This window comes from Centruroides vittatus, unplaced genomic scaffold, assembly GCF_030686945.1.
Source record: "Centruroides vittatus isolate TY-2023 unplaced genomic scaffold, ASM3068694v2 contig_345, whole genome shotgun sequence".
NCBI classification, from domain to species: Eukaryota; Metazoa; Arthropoda; class Arachnida; order Scorpiones; family Buthidae; genus Centruroides; species Centruroides vittatus.
This window is the reverse complement of record NW_027122170.1, coordinates 522,700-540,678: the sequence shown is the minus strand read 5'-3', so window position 1 is coordinate 540,678 and position 17,979 is coordinate 522,700. Positions and strand designations below refer to the sequence as shown.

The following is a 17,979-nucleotide window of genomic DNA, read 5'->3' as shown; positions in this document are numbered from 1 at the left end:
GTGATCGATCTAACACATTTTAAACGTTCTTTATTCTTCTACTGTACACAATTTAAAGAAATTTTAAAATATGTTAGAGTGGACACTCGGTTTGATAAAATCCTTACGTAAGACAACGTTTGTAATTATAAATCAAATACTATAATATAATAGAAGAGTTAGAAGTACGAAATAATCTAATAATCTTAACCTTTGTTGATATTTTTTTTGCCCGGGCAATGCCGAGCTCGTCTGTGTAAAATTGATATAACGAAGAGATAAAATTAAGTTTTTCCTTCATCCTTGTGTTTAAATGAGCGTTTTTTGAGGGGTATTTAAAGCTGGAATTTGTTTGTCTGATTTCTATATAAGAAAGTTTGAAGGTCGATAGTCCTTTTCCATAAACTGAAAGATAAAATTTCACTTTAAAAAGAAAACGTAAATTCATAAAACAACACATTATCGAAAGAAAAATCAAGTTCACGTATCGACTTAAAAATTGTTTCCAGGTATTATACGAATTATTTAGAAATTTGTTATAACTACTATAACTAGGCCATGCGCGAATCGTAACCGTAAATATAAAACCTTACCTTCTCCTAAAGCCACGAATAAATGAATAAAATCGATAGAACGAGCTAGTTCGTAATGTTATTCAGACAATAGCATCGAGAAAGGAGGACAAAAAATATCTAAAATACACTTTCGGTATTTATCTCCCGCAAACACGCGAGCGACAAGTTATTGTACAAGAATATATTTTCAAAGATATGCCAGTTAAATTCCTAACTTTGGCCTCTGATTTATGGAATATACTCATTCGTGGGCAAGTTTTCGGAGTGCGCGGGATGCAGTTGCACCCTCGTTTGACGTATTTTCCTTTTCCCACCGCTTTCTGAACCCCTTCTGAGGAATTTTTCCTTTCCGCACCCCTCTAAAGATTCCTGGATTGCCTATTGATATTTCTGTATATTAGTGTTTAAAATTAACGAATCATCAAATACTTACTGTCGAATTATTTGCTTTCAGCACGAGCTATGCAAAATAATGGAGTCCAACCCGTTATACGCGCACGGTAGAGAGGAAGATTCGTTACCAAATTACAGAACAATTACCATTGAACGATGCAGACATATCTTAAGCATAGTTTTTGATAAATACAAAGATGATCCATTAGCGAAAGTGTATATAAATTTGTTCTTCACAATGTACGATGCGTCTCTGAGCGTGAAATTATCAATGGGATATTTGGTAATTATGCATATGTTATTTATTATTCGATAAATTAACATAAATCTGATGTTTCGTATTTGCTTTAGATGTTTCACGCTATAATTGCATCCCTCGGAACGAAAAGGCATCGCCCCCTTGTAAAACAAGCGGAAAAACTCGAGGTAAGATTAGAAAATATTTCCGTAGACATAGACGATGATTAATTTGCATATCTTCAGATTTCAGGATGCTTTGCATTAACTGAACTAAGCCACGGATCCGATAGCAAAAGAATGGAAACAACAGCTACGTACGATGCCAATACTGAGGTTAATCACGCAATTAATTTCAAAAGTATAAAAATAATTATAAAATCTACTAATCCCCAGAAAAATATTTTAGGAATTCATATTGCATACTCCGAGGATCGAAAGTATTAAAGTTTGGATAGGAAACTTGGGGCAGACAGCCACACACGCTTTAGTCTTCGCTCGACTTTATACGCCAGATAACGTATACCACGGCCTTCATATTTTCGTGGTTCCTATCAGAGACCCGAAGACTATGCTACCTTATCCGGGAGTACACGTCGGAGATATGGGTTATAAGATTGGACTAAATGGATTGGATAATGGGTGAAAAGATTATTTTATTTATCTGATAATTTGTGTGTGTTATTGCGTGTAGTGTATATAATTTTTCTTTTTGTTTTTAGATTTGTTTCATTTCATCAATATAGAATACCACGAGAAAATCTGCTAAATCGGTTTGCGGATGTCAGTCCCGAAGGGAATTATCTATCTTCTTCTAAGGCAAGTGAACAATAATTAGAACAGTAAACAGTAATTATAATAAAGATAAATATTTACTGAAAATGCTTTATAAAATAATTAAATTAAAACTATACTTACAATTACACGTGACTCGAAGGCAATGCACGCAACGGAGAAAGCGTGGTATGCTTTTAAAGTCGCTGTTACGAAGTTTCTTGGTAATAAGTATCCAAATTATACAAACGTCGACAAGATTCGAGGATCTCGGATACAGGTTGAAACTTCATTTCTTACATCTCGTGTAGATTATTTTCTCGAGAACCTTCGATCGAACTAAAATAATTCTATCGATATTCGAAGGAACTTGACACGATATCGAAGAAAATGGAACGTCGACACGCTCTCCTCTCTTGTTACTATCGCTGTTCTTCGTAAGATTTTCCCCCCTCTCAGTGACCGAGTGGACAAAACCACCGAACATTAGTAGTTGGACGAGGGTTCGCGCCTGGCTACGTGGAGTACGGTATTCCTGATTTTCTTCGCGATAGCAACACCTAAATAGGTTTCCTACAAAAGGCCTTCCGGGAGGCATTTCTAGGCAGATCGCCCGTGTGTCGCGTTGTTGTATACGAACGAAACCAAACCGTAGGCCCTTTCTGCGGGGCACCCGCCCTTCCGATAAACTTATTTTTTTAAATCGAAGATTAATAAAAATACCTTATACGTTATAAAACAGTCCAAGTTCGTCCATTAAAATTTCTCTGTGCACCCATCTCGTCACAAGACACATCCAACCGATAGTCAAATTCTTACCCTCGCTAAGGCATATCCGTCGTCACTTCCACAACCACAATTTGTATTAAACTTATATTAATATAATTATATTTTAAAAATAAGATAAAAATAATTACATATTGTAATTTTCCAGAATAAGAAAACAGAAATGGGTGAGCTATTTGGATCGATATCCTTTGGCAGAGTTTTCGTCTCTCAGATGTGTACGAAAAATTTACAAAAGTGCATGGCAATTTCCATCAGATATTCGGCTGTCAGGAAGCAATTTGGACCGTCTCGAGAAACATCGCTTCTCGAATATCAAAGTCAGGTACATTTCGTTAATTGTTAGTAGAAAACGAGTATATTTACATTACGATAATGAATACGGAATTGAATTTTGTGCAAGTAGTGTACAGAGCCGTACTGGCACATAATTAAGTACCTTAAGAGAGATAATGGCTTCCGCGTGTTAGAACAGCGAACAAAAGAGGTCCCGACCTCGATCTCGGGGAATGTCCCGTCGGGCTGCTTGTAAAGCCGTGGTCACACCACGCGATTTCCAGCCGCGCGGGCAACTGCAACCGCGACGGCTGTTCTCGTAAACTAGTAAAACCCCTTCGAAAACCGCGCGACTGCAACCGCACTTTAAAACAAAAAAGTTTGTTCTACTCGCGCCGATTGCAAACGCGATTCCAATCAGCAAACGTCTATTTCTACGTCATACGGTGGCGACATCGAAGATACCGTAGTTAGAAACTAATGGCGGAAAGCGAGACGATGGATAGTGTAACGGAATCAAGATTAATCGAGCTAATTCAGTTTCACGAATGCCTGTGGGATTTTAATTCGTCGTTTTATCGAAGAAAGGTTAAATGAGCGCAGGAATGACGCGAGATAAGTGAAAGTCTCGGCGAGTACCATTTTTTAGGTCTCGGAATATAAAATGTCGATTGTTTTTAGTTTGGTAACGATAATATTGTTTAAAATACAGTAGAGCGTCGATAAGTGGAACCAATTGGGGACTGGGGTCCTTCCAGTTAATGATTTGTTCCAGTTTCCGACTTTGTACGAAAAAATACATTAACCTGTCCGATGTTCAAATTTTTCTCCGTTGCGTATCGCTTCCTGTTGAATTTTTCTCCGTTGCGTGTCGCTTCGCGTCGAATTTTCGTCGATTTTAAGCCTAACGAAAATTTTTATAATAATCATCGAGGCTATCGCATCGTTAAAAATTATTTCTGCATTTTGTACAAACAAAATAAATATATTGAAGAATATAAAAAACATGAAAATTATACTTTAGAAGTAAATTTAGTATCAAAAACATTCGATTCGGCACGACACAGTCCGACTGAAAATCGTTCCACTTTCCGGCCATTCCACTTACCGACGTTCCACTTATCGACGCTCTATTGTACTTTTAATGTTGTCTAGATGTTTTCCTTCAAAATTTATAGCGTATGGCCTAATGAATTTAGATGTTTTATTTTGTCCTTCGGATATTTTTCCGCGGAGCACGTAGCCTACGAGATCCAGATATTTTTATTTCATGTTTTTAGATATTTTGTTTCAATTAGAGTTAACTAGACCACAGTGGCTAGAATACGTAGGGTGTCGTTCGTGTCTAAAAATAGGTTCCGAGATAAGCGCTTTACACTAGAGGCGCCGTAGTCGCTACCGACGTCGTTTACATTCGTAGCAATAGAGCCGAAACGCTATTCTCGCCACAGAATAATTATATTTTCTCCATTATAATGGAATGACAAATCCCGCGTTTTTAAAACATTAATTATTTCTATAAAATTAAAATAAGTTTTATATTTAATATAATCGAAGTTACTTTTATAGAAGTTCTAAATTACTTCAAATTATGTCGGTTTCGTCTTTATAGCAATATTTAAACCGTCCGAGTAAACATTAATTCGTTAACTTTATAATTAGTATTAGGTTAATTAATAAATCAATATTAACTCGGTATTATTATAATTGTAACGGATTAAAAAACTCGAAGACATTTTTATCTCTGACTAAAATTTTTTAAACGAATTTATTTTGTATGTCTTATTTTTAAATATTGTTGTTTTTTTTCCTGTTTTTTTCCCGACATTTTTGTATTTGTTTCGAATGAAAATGCATTCTCGTTATAATATAAAATCTTACAATTTTATGCGTATCTTATCTTTTTATTTCCTAAATTAGATAAAATATCGAGTAAACTCTCTCGGTGTAATTTGTCGAAACAAACACCCTGTAAATGAATCTTCGATATCGCGTACGAGATAAAATAGTGGCATCGAAGGATACATCGATCCTCCTTTGTAAATCCTTTTTACAATCGGTGCGGGATGTTTTCGGTAAAAACTTTCTTACCGCGTATCCAGAAATATAATAAATTAATTGCAAATTACTATGTCGACGAACAATATCCGAATGTTCTAGATTCTCGCATTTTAAATATTCGTTACACTTTAATAATTTTCCACTTTCGAGAAAATTATCGATTCTAAAAAATTTAGACCGGCCGTTCTTCGCAAATTGTTGTTTCGGACACATCGAAGAGTTAATAATATTGGGAAAAGCATTGCCGTTTCTCGGTGTTTTGGCCGAATTGTAAAAACTCAAACATTCCGCAGTAGTTAAAAATTAGTCGGGATTACGACGGTCGTTACAACCCTCGGATTGTCTAACGATACTATAGAGATTTTCCAACTTATCTCGACTTAATCTCGCTGTCGTCGAATATTTGTATCCTAATTCTCTCGACAGATAATCTAATATAGACAAAGTACTTTTCGCTGTGATTTTTAATCCGTCCGATGCACTTTTGCTTGTACGTCCAAAGTTTTTTGGTTGGCAAAGAATTCCCCATTTTTTAAGAAAATCTAAAAAATCTTTCAAAAATTCGACTTCTTTTGAATTATTATATAATGCGTCTTTATATGCGCGCGATGTCGTTATTTTAATCCATTTCCCAATGCGTTCGATAAAGTTAACTGTTAGTTGCCAATCACCGTATTGCGCGAGGGTGTCTTTGTACGGAGAGAGACGTTTTAATATTTCGGTGTTAAATAACCGAAAGGCATAACTCGCGCGCATCTTTTCAAAATTATCGGGAAAGAAATGAACTTTAAACGTTTTTGGCACGGCTCTTAACGGTACGATCTTCCGATCTCCCTTCCGAGCCATTTTAAGAAAGTCTAAATTAATTTTATCGTCCGAAGTATTGAATATGCTAATTTTAAGAAAACAGTTTCTTAAGGATTTTATAAGATGAGGAAAATCTGAAATAAAATGCAAAAATCTGGATTCGTCGTAGGGGTAAATTACTCTGTATTGTATCGCATTATTATTAACACCGATACCAAATTCTTTCCACATAGATCTATTCCGCGTTGCTCCGTCTCCCGTAACAGAAACAACGTATAAGCCCGCTTTTTCTATTTGAATAATAGCTTCTATTAAAAGTTTTGCTAATATATTTCCTTTGACGTTTTTACGCGTTCCGAATACTCCCACAATTCGAACGCAATCTCCTACAAAAGTGCCAGGACCCGAATATAAGAATAACGAGATTCGATTTAAATCTTTTGTTTTATTTTCCGTTTTCCAACCGATGTTAGAAAGTAAGAGTTAATTCGACCGCAGAAACAAAAAACGGAAAAACACCCGACAAATTTTCTCACAAAAATCGATCGTAAACCTTCGTTCCCGCGGCAATACTTCCTTGTAGAAGACGAGTTAACTGTTGAAAAATGATTATGTCATTTAATTCGCCATCGGTCAAAAGGGACTTTCACCCCCGACGTAAGTCGTGAAATCTCGAAACCGAGAACCCGAAATAAAAGGAAAACGAACGGGAAAGGGAAACGACAGTTGTCGAAACTTTTCTCTCGTTAAGTGATGACTTAACGAGAGAAAAGTTTCGACAACTGTCGAGTGAGTGTGTGTGTGTGTGTGCCGTGGATTATCGTCTCCCGCCGTCGAAGCCGTTCGTCCCATCCGTCCATATCATTCGATTCGAACTTTCGTCAATTTGACTCCCCAATCCCGACGAACTTACGCTCTTCGGACTTTGTCGACAATCCAAGGATTATCGAGGTATCGCCCGCATTTCGAGGTATTTACTCGCGATGTTTTGTAAGCTCTCTCTCTAGTCGATCGAGACGTGGTCCAGCAATTCGATTCGATAATGTAAATAACACTTCCGATTATGTCAATCGATGCATTCCTTATTCGTTCCAAAATAAACGGATATTTTTATCTAACTACAGAGTGGTGTTCGTTTCTTCCTCCATTATCGTCTCCTCCGTTCGAACCCGGAACTAAGTACGCGATCGCTCACTCGATCGGTCATTCCTCCGATGCCGAAAACGCGTATCTATCCGCGAGAAATTCGATAGATCGGTGTCGGTTCCTGACGCGAACGGGATCCAACGATCCTCGTCCGAAATCAAACGTTGACCGCTCGATCCCTAATCGTCCTTTCGACAAACGAGGTCGGACCTCGAGGTCTTGTGCCGTTAAGAGGTAGAGAAGGGAAGAATCGTCTTCTATCTCCTACCCTCGGTTAACCTCGCAAAAGGATGAAATAATAGTACAAGGCCGTGATCACGCATCTGTTCTTTCATTTCTTTTGTTGTAAAAGACCCGCGACGAACAAATCCCCGAATATAGCCATTTTGTTTCATTTGTAAGCCTTCGGATAATTTGATCTCGTCAAAAAGGAGATTACCACGTTTACTATAAGAATCTAAATATTGTGTCTTTTCTTTAAGAGCAACAAATACTTTTTCATTAAATCCAAAACCAGCCTTAAAATTTTAAAAATATTTTTTAATACAAGTTTTGCTCGGTATAACTAGTATTTTATTTATGCGCGTGTGTTCCTATAAACGTGGACTCTTCGTTCTCGTAACGATGCATTCTAGCAGCCACTATTCGTCGTACATCATTCCTTTAGTACTTTTTCGTTCGGAAGACTTCAGACATTCCTTAATAGCTAACTGTTGCTTTAAAGGTAGCTATTCGAGCCTGCTGCTAACTGGACAAGTAGGCCGGATGGCCGAGCGGTCAAGGTGGCAGCCTACCGCTCTGGGGGACCCGGGATCGAATCCGAACGGGTCGAATTATCCCCAGGAATTTTTCGGGGGGTGGTCCGTTCGGATATGTCGGGCCCCGTCCCTCACCACCCGGTCGCCCCATTGTGGGCCTGGCCGAACCCATAATGGGCCTACTAAAAGAGGCCCTCTTAGTGCCCACAGGGCGGAAAGAGTTAAAAAAAAAAAAAAAAAAAAAAAAACTGGACAAGTAAATGATGATATTTGTTTATTTTGTTCTGTATTTTCTTTATTCGAATTTTGTTTTTTTTCATTAAAATAGCGTATGCCTATATTACGTTTAAATGGAATATAACATTATTTGCTTTTTTATACATCAACTTATATGTTTTTTCCTCACGACTAGGTGTATTAATGGACACGGGGCATTCTTACATCATCTATAGGTAACGTGACCAGACGTCCCGTTTTGAACGGGACTGTCCCTTTTTAGAGTTACGAGTCCCGGTGTCCCCGAAATGAACTCTGGGAGGCAAAATTGTCCGGTTTTCTGAAACCGCGCGAAAATTTGAGTAGTCGAGCCGGCCGGACGGCCGTCGCGCCGGCGGCCGAACGCGATCGGTGCGCGAGAGCAAACCGCGTCGTCGGTTGACGCGACCATAGCCGAGAGTGGCGAAGACGTCATCGCTCGCGCTTTGTTGACTAATTGTTTGGCAGATTTTTCGTTCGCCCACTTCTCGATATTTGTTTTGTTGTTGTTTGATGCTCGTGTACCTAGTAAATAACTTAAACTTCTTTTGTTTTGGAATCATAAGTTAAAATGCCGAAACGCAAGTATACGTTCAATGTTAACTTACAAGCAAAATATCCGTTTATCAAGCAAATAAATACTCCCTCAGATGTCAGATGTGAAAAGTGTCGTACAGAATTTAGCGTTTCCCGTGGTGGTGCCAGTGATATCGAACAGCATTTAAAGTCTGAAAAACATAAAAATGCCGATCGTACCGCCGCTTCGAGTTCTTCGATGTTAATCTTTTTCAAGAAATCGGACGCACCAACTTTAAAGGATTTGGATATCGCCGCGGCAGAAGGCGTCTGGGCTTATCACACGATACAAGAAAACCACAGTTTTCGCTCTAATGATTGTGCGTCGAAATTAATTCAATCGTGTTTTGATCCCAAATTTACATGCGCGCGTACGAAATCAGAAGCTATTGTAGTAAACGTTTTGACGCCTACAGCAATGAAAGAATTAAAAGATGATCTTGATAAGTCCAATTGTATTACAATACTAAACGACGCTTCAAACCACGGTAACAAGAAAATATACCCTATTCTAGTGCGCTTTTTTCAACCTTACGTAGGTGCGCAAGTAAAAATTTTAGATCTCCAAGACCAACCGGGTGAGACTTCTGACATCATTGTCGATTATTTAAACCAAGTGTTGACAGATAATAATTTGACAGCAAAAGTCGTGGCATTTTGCGGAGACAATGCCAACGTCAATTTCGGAGGTGCGGCTAGGCGAGGAACTAACAATGTGTTAACGAAATTGCAATCATCACCGAAAAAGCCACTTGATAGGTATTGGATGTGGAGTCCATGTAATTCACAATGCAATAAAATCTGCTGCAGACAGGCTACCCTTAGATTAAGAAAGCATTATTGTGAAGATATATTCATTTTTTTATATTTACACGATTCGAGTTGAAGCTCTAAAGGAGTTTTGCGCCGAAACTGAAACGGAATATCAACAAATGCTCGGCTATAGCAAAACTAGATGGCTCGCTCTTATGCCTGCCTTGGAAAGGGTTTTAAAAATGTATCAGCCATTAAAAAACGACTTTTTGAGTATTGAAAAATGTCCCCCGTTACTAGAAAACTTTTTTGAAGATCCCGCATCCGAATTGTGGCTTTATTTTTTACACGCTCTGTCGGCAAGTTTTCATCAAGCTGTATTGAAACTGGAAGGTCAGACTGTATCGGCAATCGAAGCTGCAAAAGAAATCAATCAACTAATAGACAATTTGACTCAGAAACACCAATCAGTTTCTTCCATTTATGGTCCGTCAATTAATAGTGAAATCGAAAGATAATGTTACTGACATAGATGAAGGGTTTGTGAAAAGGGCGGCTACAGAGTTTTATCAAACAAGCCGTGAATATCTGGAGCAGTGCACTTGCTTTCTTACCAAAGAAATGGAGGTATTTTATTGGGCAGATTTAAAAAAGGTTCCCGCATGGGAAGACGTTCAGAAATCTCTGGATGTATTAATTGAAAAGGAATATATTGACTGTAATAAAGATGCAGAAGTTTTTGACGAATTTTCGTTAATTTGTAACTACATTACATCGGATAAAGTAACCGAATGGAATAATCTAAATGTTTCCACGGAAACTCGTTGGGTGGAAGTATTCAAACACTTTCGAGCCAACAATCTTCGGCATGAAAACTTTTCTATTTTAATTGAATATATTTTATGTTTGCCCGCTACAAACGCTCCAGTAGAAAGAGTATTTTCTATGATGAACAAATTGTGGACATCTGAGAAGACCCAGTTACAAATTTCGGTTCTAAAGGCGATGTTGATAATTAAGGTGAATATAAAAAAACGTGCCAAGAGTTTCATTCTTACTTAAAATCATCACCAGCTATATTAAAGCAAATTTGTTCCTCTGATAAATGTAAACATAACTAAACGTTTCGGGTATATATATTTTTTAATTCGTAACTTTTAAGCTAACTGACTTTTTCTGAATAAATAACTTTAAAAAAGTGTTTTTTTTATTGACTACCTGTTAATTAACCTAGATAAACCAATGTCCCGTTTTGAGTCAAAAAATAAATGGTCACGTTATCTATAGGCCGATACGCGTTTCGGGCAAAGTTTATAATATGTCTTCCTGTGTAGCCGACGGATGAGGGGCCTTTGCCCGAAACGCGTATCGGCCTATAGATGATGTAAGAATGCCTCGTGTCCATTAATACACCTAGTCGTGAGGAAAAAACAAATAAAAGACACGGTCTCGGAATACATAATCAACTTATATTTTAACTGTAGTCATTTCACTGTAATGAAAATTATAAGATTGACATTTTTCTGTTTCAGATTTGTTAATTTGACTGTTGTTTTTTAAATAGAAGTCTCGAGCCGTTTTTCCCGACACTCGAGATGAGAAAAATGGACCTTTCCAGGTCCATATCCTAATAACACGTAACAAACTAACAATTTAAAATCATTTCAGCAATGGCGCTTATTTCCTTACCTCGCTGCAACGTACGTTCTCATGCACTTCACAAAAGTGTTTTCGATCGACTACATACAGTTTATTTTTTCGTCGCAAAATCAAAAGAAAACAACAGAAACGGTAAGATTAACGCATGACTTTGACCTATAGCAATTTATAAGAATATTTTCATAAAATTACAGATGAATCGAGCGATGGAGTTCCACGCGTTGTCGTGTGGTATAAAATCGATAGCGGCTTGGCTCGCGAGAGATGCCATTCAAGAAAGTAGAGAAGCTTGTGGTGGTCATGGATATATGAAAGGTAATTCGGATAATATGACTCGTTTTATGTTGAAAGGCACGAATTTGACTTCGTATCTAAATGTTCGGGGACATAAGGTTAAGATTAAGGGGACATAAGGAGATGGGGTGAGAGCCAGCATTCTTGACTGCACTTTATACGGATATCAGTTGGCAAAATCAGCTTTTACACTCCAATAATAAATGCACACGAATGGTCCACTAGACTGCGATACAAATATGCCTATTTACGTTGTAAAACTAGAATTAAAACGTTACAATATAGATGAAATTGATTAAATAGTATCATCTTAATTGAGAACCAGCGGTGTAGAAGAATCGTTTCGTTACGCTAAGAGACATCTATAAATAGATAGTTTCAGGTTTGTGTTGTTATTTTACTCGTTAAAATGACTAAATTGTAACGTGTTTTCTTTTTGATCGTGTGCTTCAATTGTCCTAGTTAAAATACTGTATATGTATATTGGTTGTCGTGTGTTTATCATATACGAGGCGACTCAAATGAAAAACTAATACTGTATTTTTTTTAACTTTCTCATTTATTAAATGTAAAAGGTGTATAATTATTATTGCCTTACTATCCTTATTTAGTTTCTTATTATATATTTTGTCAACGTGGACATTAATTTTAATAGAACAATTATACTGGTGTTAAGCTTTTACCGCAAGATTTGAGGAAAAGTTCTTAAAGAAAATAGACTTTCTTTATTAAGCTACCTGTACACATACATCGTAAAAGGTGCATATTTAAGATATTTTTTTACATGGTTTTCGTGACGTGTGTACAAGTGTTCCAGCGTTTTCAAAATTCGTGAATACTTCCAGAAGAAAATTATTTTGGCTATAAGAGTAGCCACTCGTATACCACCCGCTTCACCTCTTCGTTGGTCTCGAAAGACTTTCCTTCCATTGTTTTTGAATGGTCCGAAGCCTCGTATAACAACTTCGAGTTGAAGTCTCTGCTCTGCCCAGTGACAAGACAGAGGCACAAAGAGACTGTATTTTAATCATTGGCTGCAAGCATCGAATAGTCACTGCGGTGTCTAACAGGGTTACCACTCCTTAGTTTTAAAACCCAGATCTGGGGTTTTCGACCTTCTCTTGGTTTCGAGGTTGTTTTTTTCTAATTTTCGTAAAATATGGGTTTTGTTTTAAATATGACTTAACTAAAATAAAATAAAAGATAAAATAAAATGACTTAAATAATAAAAAAATTTAGGATTTTAGAAACAAAAACGAAAAGCGTGGTACTTTATTTGCTGAATCCTGAATCACGTGGAGTTAAAAACAGTCAGTTACAGATGAAACGTACCAAGTTGTCATATTTAATACAGAATGGCATTGCTTATTATGAAAAACTGAAAATTGAAGACATTTGCAGAAAACAAAAATTTTCGACGATAGTTGATGAGGGCACCGATTTTTCAGTCTCGCAAACTTTAGCTATCGTTGTTCGTTTCTTTGATCATAAAAGAAATGATGTAAAAGATGTACTTTTCGACATAGTATTGGTGGAAAATGGAACATCTCAAGGTCTGCAAAACTCTATCGAATCAAGTTTTCAAGAAAGAAAGGTACTGTTGCAAAATATGATCGGGTTTGCCAGTGACAACTGCGCTGCAGTGGTGGGTAACAAAACTGGACTTCTTACATTATCGAAGCAAGATTTTCCATCAATTTTTGCTATTGGTTGCCCTTTGCAGCAGTCACGCCGTGAAAACATTTTCTTCGTATCTCGAATCATTTCTAAAAAATATTACATCGTATTTTGCTCGCAGCAGCAAAAGACGAAATGATTTTAAAATGATTCGAGAGGTCAACACGAGTCAACAAAAATACCAATATTATCACAAACAAGATGGCTTTCTTGTGAAAATGTTATCAACATTATTTTAGAACAGTGGGATGCTTTAAAACTTTGTTTGCATCTCTGATTGAAAACAAACAAAATCAATGGTGCCAGAGATATATATGATATGCTAGTAAACAAAGGAACAAAACATACATTAGTTTTTCTACAGTATGCTGTGAATACTGTATTCAGTATGTTCTAAATACTGAATTTCGATCAGAACATTTTCGCCTACATGTTTTATATTCCGTGATTTCGGCAGAGTATCGTAATATTTTAAGTATATTTATTAAGGAAGAAACTTTGCAAACTACAAATTTGTCTGAAATTGACCCGGGCGATGTAAGAAATCACCAAGATGTGAAAAAAATATTTCTTGGTGGAAGAACAATGTCCCTGTTAGAAACTGAGCCTCTGTCGACCATTAGTGCCATGCGATTTAAAGAGGACTGCTTAAAATTTCTTGTTGAACTTTACAAGCAAATTAAGATGAGATTTTCGTTTGATCCAAATGGCGTTATTGCCAAACTCCAAGTGCTACACCCATTAGTAGCGCATGACCTAAGCCGAACACCGAGATCTCTCGCAAGTTTGGTAGTTCATTTCCCAACATTGCGGAAAACGGACTTAACCAGTTAGATGACGAATGGCGATCATTTCGTTTAGCAAAAGAGTTGGTCATACAATACAATAGTATACCAGAATATTGGTTTTTGTTGCGCAATATACAGGATGGTTTTGGTAACTATAAATACGCCCTACTATCTCAATTTATGACACGGCTCACAGTTCTTCCACATTCCTCAGCCAGTGTCGAGAGAATATTTTCGCAAATTAACAACATTAAGACCAAACTAACAGGTTAACTATTGAATCATTAAAGAACAGGTTGCTTGCTAAACAGGTAATCGGTAGGAAAAATCTTAGCTGTTCGCTGCATGAATCCGAACCTGAACTAATTAGAGATGCAGTACAAGGAGTTTGCCACCAAAGGTATAAGAAGCGACAAGAAGAGCATAAAGATTGTGCAGAACTGTTAATGGAAGAAGAAGAAACAGAGTAACTGCGAAATAACATTAACTACCGTGTAAACTAGGTAATAAATGGTTTTTTAAATTTGTATTATAGTGTCTGTAATTGTAACAGCATGAATGTATTATGATAGAGTATTTATAATTATATTTTAATCACGAATTTTTCTGGGTAAATAATCTGGGTGTTTAAACTCTCCATCTGGGTTTTTTTTCATCCAGACCCAAGTTTTTCATATGTCGCGAGTGGCATCCCTGGTGTCTAAACTATAAGACCGGACTGAGATAAATACTCGGGCTCTGGCAGTACGACCCAGTGGGGACCAGCCTTCTTTGCCTTCCTCGCTCTCAAGCCCGATCCTCTTACTTTGTAATACAGTTTTGGTGCAATGCCTTGTACTCTGAGTCCTCTACAAAAGACAGGCTAACTCATGCATGGTCACATAAGACGATGGAACTGCTAGCTTCCATACATTCAATCAGCTGATCATCCACTCGGAACGTCGCTTGAACGGTCAGCGGGACCCTCTTTTCTAGTAAGGGATCCCAGCCCAGTGAGACACTTGGACTTATAGGCCGAAAAGACCTGTTACAATTCCTATCAATTACTTTAGTTTCAATAGGTTTCCTTTACTCGCTGCTAGCGTTACTTGCTCGGGAAGCTGGGACCAGTCGACGTCGTCGACAGTCCTGCAGAAGTCCTCAGTAAGAGGACAATCAAGTATGTTATGCTTCGCGTCTCTGCAAGAACACCCACAGGAACAGCAACCATCTCCTTGTTCAAACTTGGACTCGAAGTGGGGAAACTTTCCGTGTCCAGTCAGCATTTGGGTCAGTAACCTAGGGGTGGCCAACAGTTTTTGCTCCCAGGACGGATTGGAAAGAAAAATTTTGTCACGGGCCGAACGAAATATTAAATTAATTGTGTAAATTATTTGCAATTTTGTTTAAAAATTTATATATTTTAAACACAAACTAATTACCTCATTACGCAAATAAATTCTGGACTATCTTTTATAGAAAACAATCTTCACTAATGACTACCGGTACAGATAAAATCAAATACAACCTCTTCAACCTTCCGATTTCCGGTACAAAACGACGAAAGTTAACGAACTAACGTTTTCGATTTTCCACCGAGATCTTCGTCAGGTTCATTGACGCTTGCACGATGGAATGCGACGAGTACAATGGAATGGAAAACATTAAATATCTTCAGCGTGTAGTAACGATCAAAGATTTTAAAATAAATTTACTAGACAGGAGTCTATCATAATAATGGCGTAGTTTATCTTCTCGGGAATAATACGTAACTACCAATTCGGATGCCCCTCAGAGGTATAGCGTCACGCATACGATAATACGTTACTATCGTTGAAATTAATGCATTTCCCCATTTGGTTGCCTTGTAAATCTCGAGGGTCTCCAAGACCCTGATGTGGTCCGTTTTGAATGACTTTTTAATGAGGCTGGTGTTATCGAAATCTGCTCTTACATTGGGGTTCGTGGCGTACGTCGACAGGGCGGTGGTGTGTCTATTTTTGTCAACGTCATACTTATGCTCAGAAATCCTTTTTTTGAACGGACCTCTTGGTGGATCCAATACATACCAGGTCCCTTTGGAACCTGTGATCCCTTATCGGGATACTATACACCCCTGGTGCTCTTAAGATATCTGGTTTGTCTTTAGCATTTCTGAGAAACGAGTAGATGGATTGCGTTCTCGAGTATGCCAACTCGGTGCCCTTCTTTAGCGCTATTTCTTTGTACAGGGAATGCAGATCCTTGTTGTATTGTACAACAGTGTGTTTCTTGATTGTGTCCTGGTCGGGACTCAAATTGGACTCATCCTGTTCCGCGGAGGTGTGAGACTGTGAGCAGGTTGCAGAGAATTATGTGAACAAGTTACAGGCGCGTGTTGTACGGTTCACGAGCACACCCCTTGCAAAAACGCAAGGCCTAAACAGGGCGGTGGTCGTATCACCGGACACACCCAGGCTCTTTGCTTTTGTGGAAACGCACAAGCCTACGCCTGCACTCAGACCAATACTGGATAAAGCTAGAGCTCCCACTAGAATTCTAGAAAACAAGTTACACCACATATTAGCTAAACATATTGAAAATTATTCCTTAACGGTGAGGAACTCCAAAGAGGTAGTCGACGCATTGAAGCGAACACAGGTAACAGAGAGCACTCACATCACTGTGCTTGGTTTTCGGGGTCTATATCCCTCCATTAAACTCCAACCATGTTTCTGCGCCCTTAGGGACGTCTTACTGGCCAAGTATAACTTACCGGCACACCGCAAACGTGTATTTGAGCTCACACATCTAATGTGCTACAATTCGCTGTTTAGGTTCGGCAATACTACATATCTACAGAAAAGGGGTGTACCCATGGGAAGCCCCATTTCGGGCGACCTATGTGAGTTAGTTTTACGGCAATTAGAGAGAGAAGTCATTCTCAAGTTTGCTCCCGATATTATTTTATACCGTAGGTACGTGGATGACGTGATTATCATACGGAAGAACGAGCCGAAGCTCAATGATTTTTTGCACAGCGTAAATGACAACCCGTATGGTCTAACGCTCGAACTCGATCAACTATCGAAAACCAATGTGCATTTTTTAGACATCACCATTCAGCTCACTAAAAGCAATATTGAAACGAGGGTGTACTACAAACCCGGCTATCTACCTAAATACATACCCGCTGGGTTTGAGGAACCCTATCCATATAAGATTGCGGCGTTCAGAGCGTTAGTAAATAGGGCATTCACACACAATTCTAAATGGGAAGACACGGTCGCAGAGCTTAAACACATAGAAGACATTGCCGCTATTCATGGACACAGAAGTAACCTTATTCGCAGTTTAGCTCGTAACTTCCTTAATATAAACGCAGTGCATCACACCTCATTAAAAACACTAGCTTCATTAAAAAGTCATTCAAAACGGACCACATCAGGGTCTCGGAGACCCTCGAGATTTACAAGGCAACCAAATCGGGGAAATGCATTAATTTCAACGATAGTAACGTATTATCGTATGCGTGACGCTATACCTCTGAGGGGCATCCGAATTGGTAGTTACGTATTATTCCCGAGAAGATAAACTACGCCATTATTATGATAGACTCCTGTCTAGTAAATTTATTTTAAAATCTTTGATCGTACTACACGCTGAAGATATTTAATTTTTTCCATTCAATTGTACTCATCGCATTCCATTGTGCGTCAATGAACCTGACGAAGATCTCGGTGGAGAATCGAAAACGTTAGTTCGTTAACTTTCGTCGTTTTGTACCAGAAATCGGAAGGTTGAAGAGGTTGTATTTGACTAGCTTTTATATTATTGTAAATGAGTTTTCTCATAGAAACATTAACTTTCAACATTCTTAAACAGCTTAAGCTAAAAGAAAAATATTATCAATTAAAATAAACATCGACATGCAAACAACACAAGGGTGAAGTCAACAACGTACCTCGAACCCGTTACCGGTGTGAGTTATATGATGGATAAAGTACATCACAGACGTCTTCGAACAGCTTAAAGTTCTTCTTCAGATGGTACACAGATTAACTGATGGAACACGGAGTAAATAGAACATAAAGATTTGAAAATTAGATCTTCATGTTTTATTTACTCCGTGTTCCATCAGTTAATCTGTGTACCATCTGAAGAAGAACTTTAAGCTGTTCGAAGACGTCTGTGATGTACTTTATCCATCATATAACTCACACCGGT

General features: G+C 38.0%; 1 protein-coding gene and 1 pseudogene across 1 annotated transcript in view; one reads left to right on the top strand and one right to left on the bottom strand.

Annotated features, from left to right (window-relative positions):
• Positions 1-17,979, top strand: part of LOC136974165 (peroxisomal acyl-coenzyme A oxidase 3-like) — a 59,073-nt gene that overhangs the window by 22,569 nt on the left and 18,525 nt on the right. Inside the window, exons 2-9 of the mRNA XM_067268967.1 lie at positions 1,009-1,230; positions 1,299-1,373; positions 1,431-1,520; positions 1,594-1,826; positions 1,907-2,003; positions 2,893-3,069; positions 11,045-11,167; positions 11,230-11,350. Coding sequence (XP_067125068.1) covers positions 1,009-1,230; positions 1,299-1,373; positions 1,431-1,520; positions 1,594-1,826; positions 1,907-2,003; positions 2,893-3,069; positions 11,045-11,167; positions 11,230-11,350 — 1,138 coding nt within the window. The remainder of the gene's footprint in view (positions 1-1,008; positions 1,231-1,298; positions 1,374-1,430; positions 1,521-1,593; positions 1,827-1,906; positions 2,004-2,892; positions 3,070-11,044; positions 11,168-11,229; positions 11,351-17,979) is intronic.
• LOC136974259 (uncharacterized) lies at positions 4,932-5,927 on the bottom strand (annotated as a pseudogene).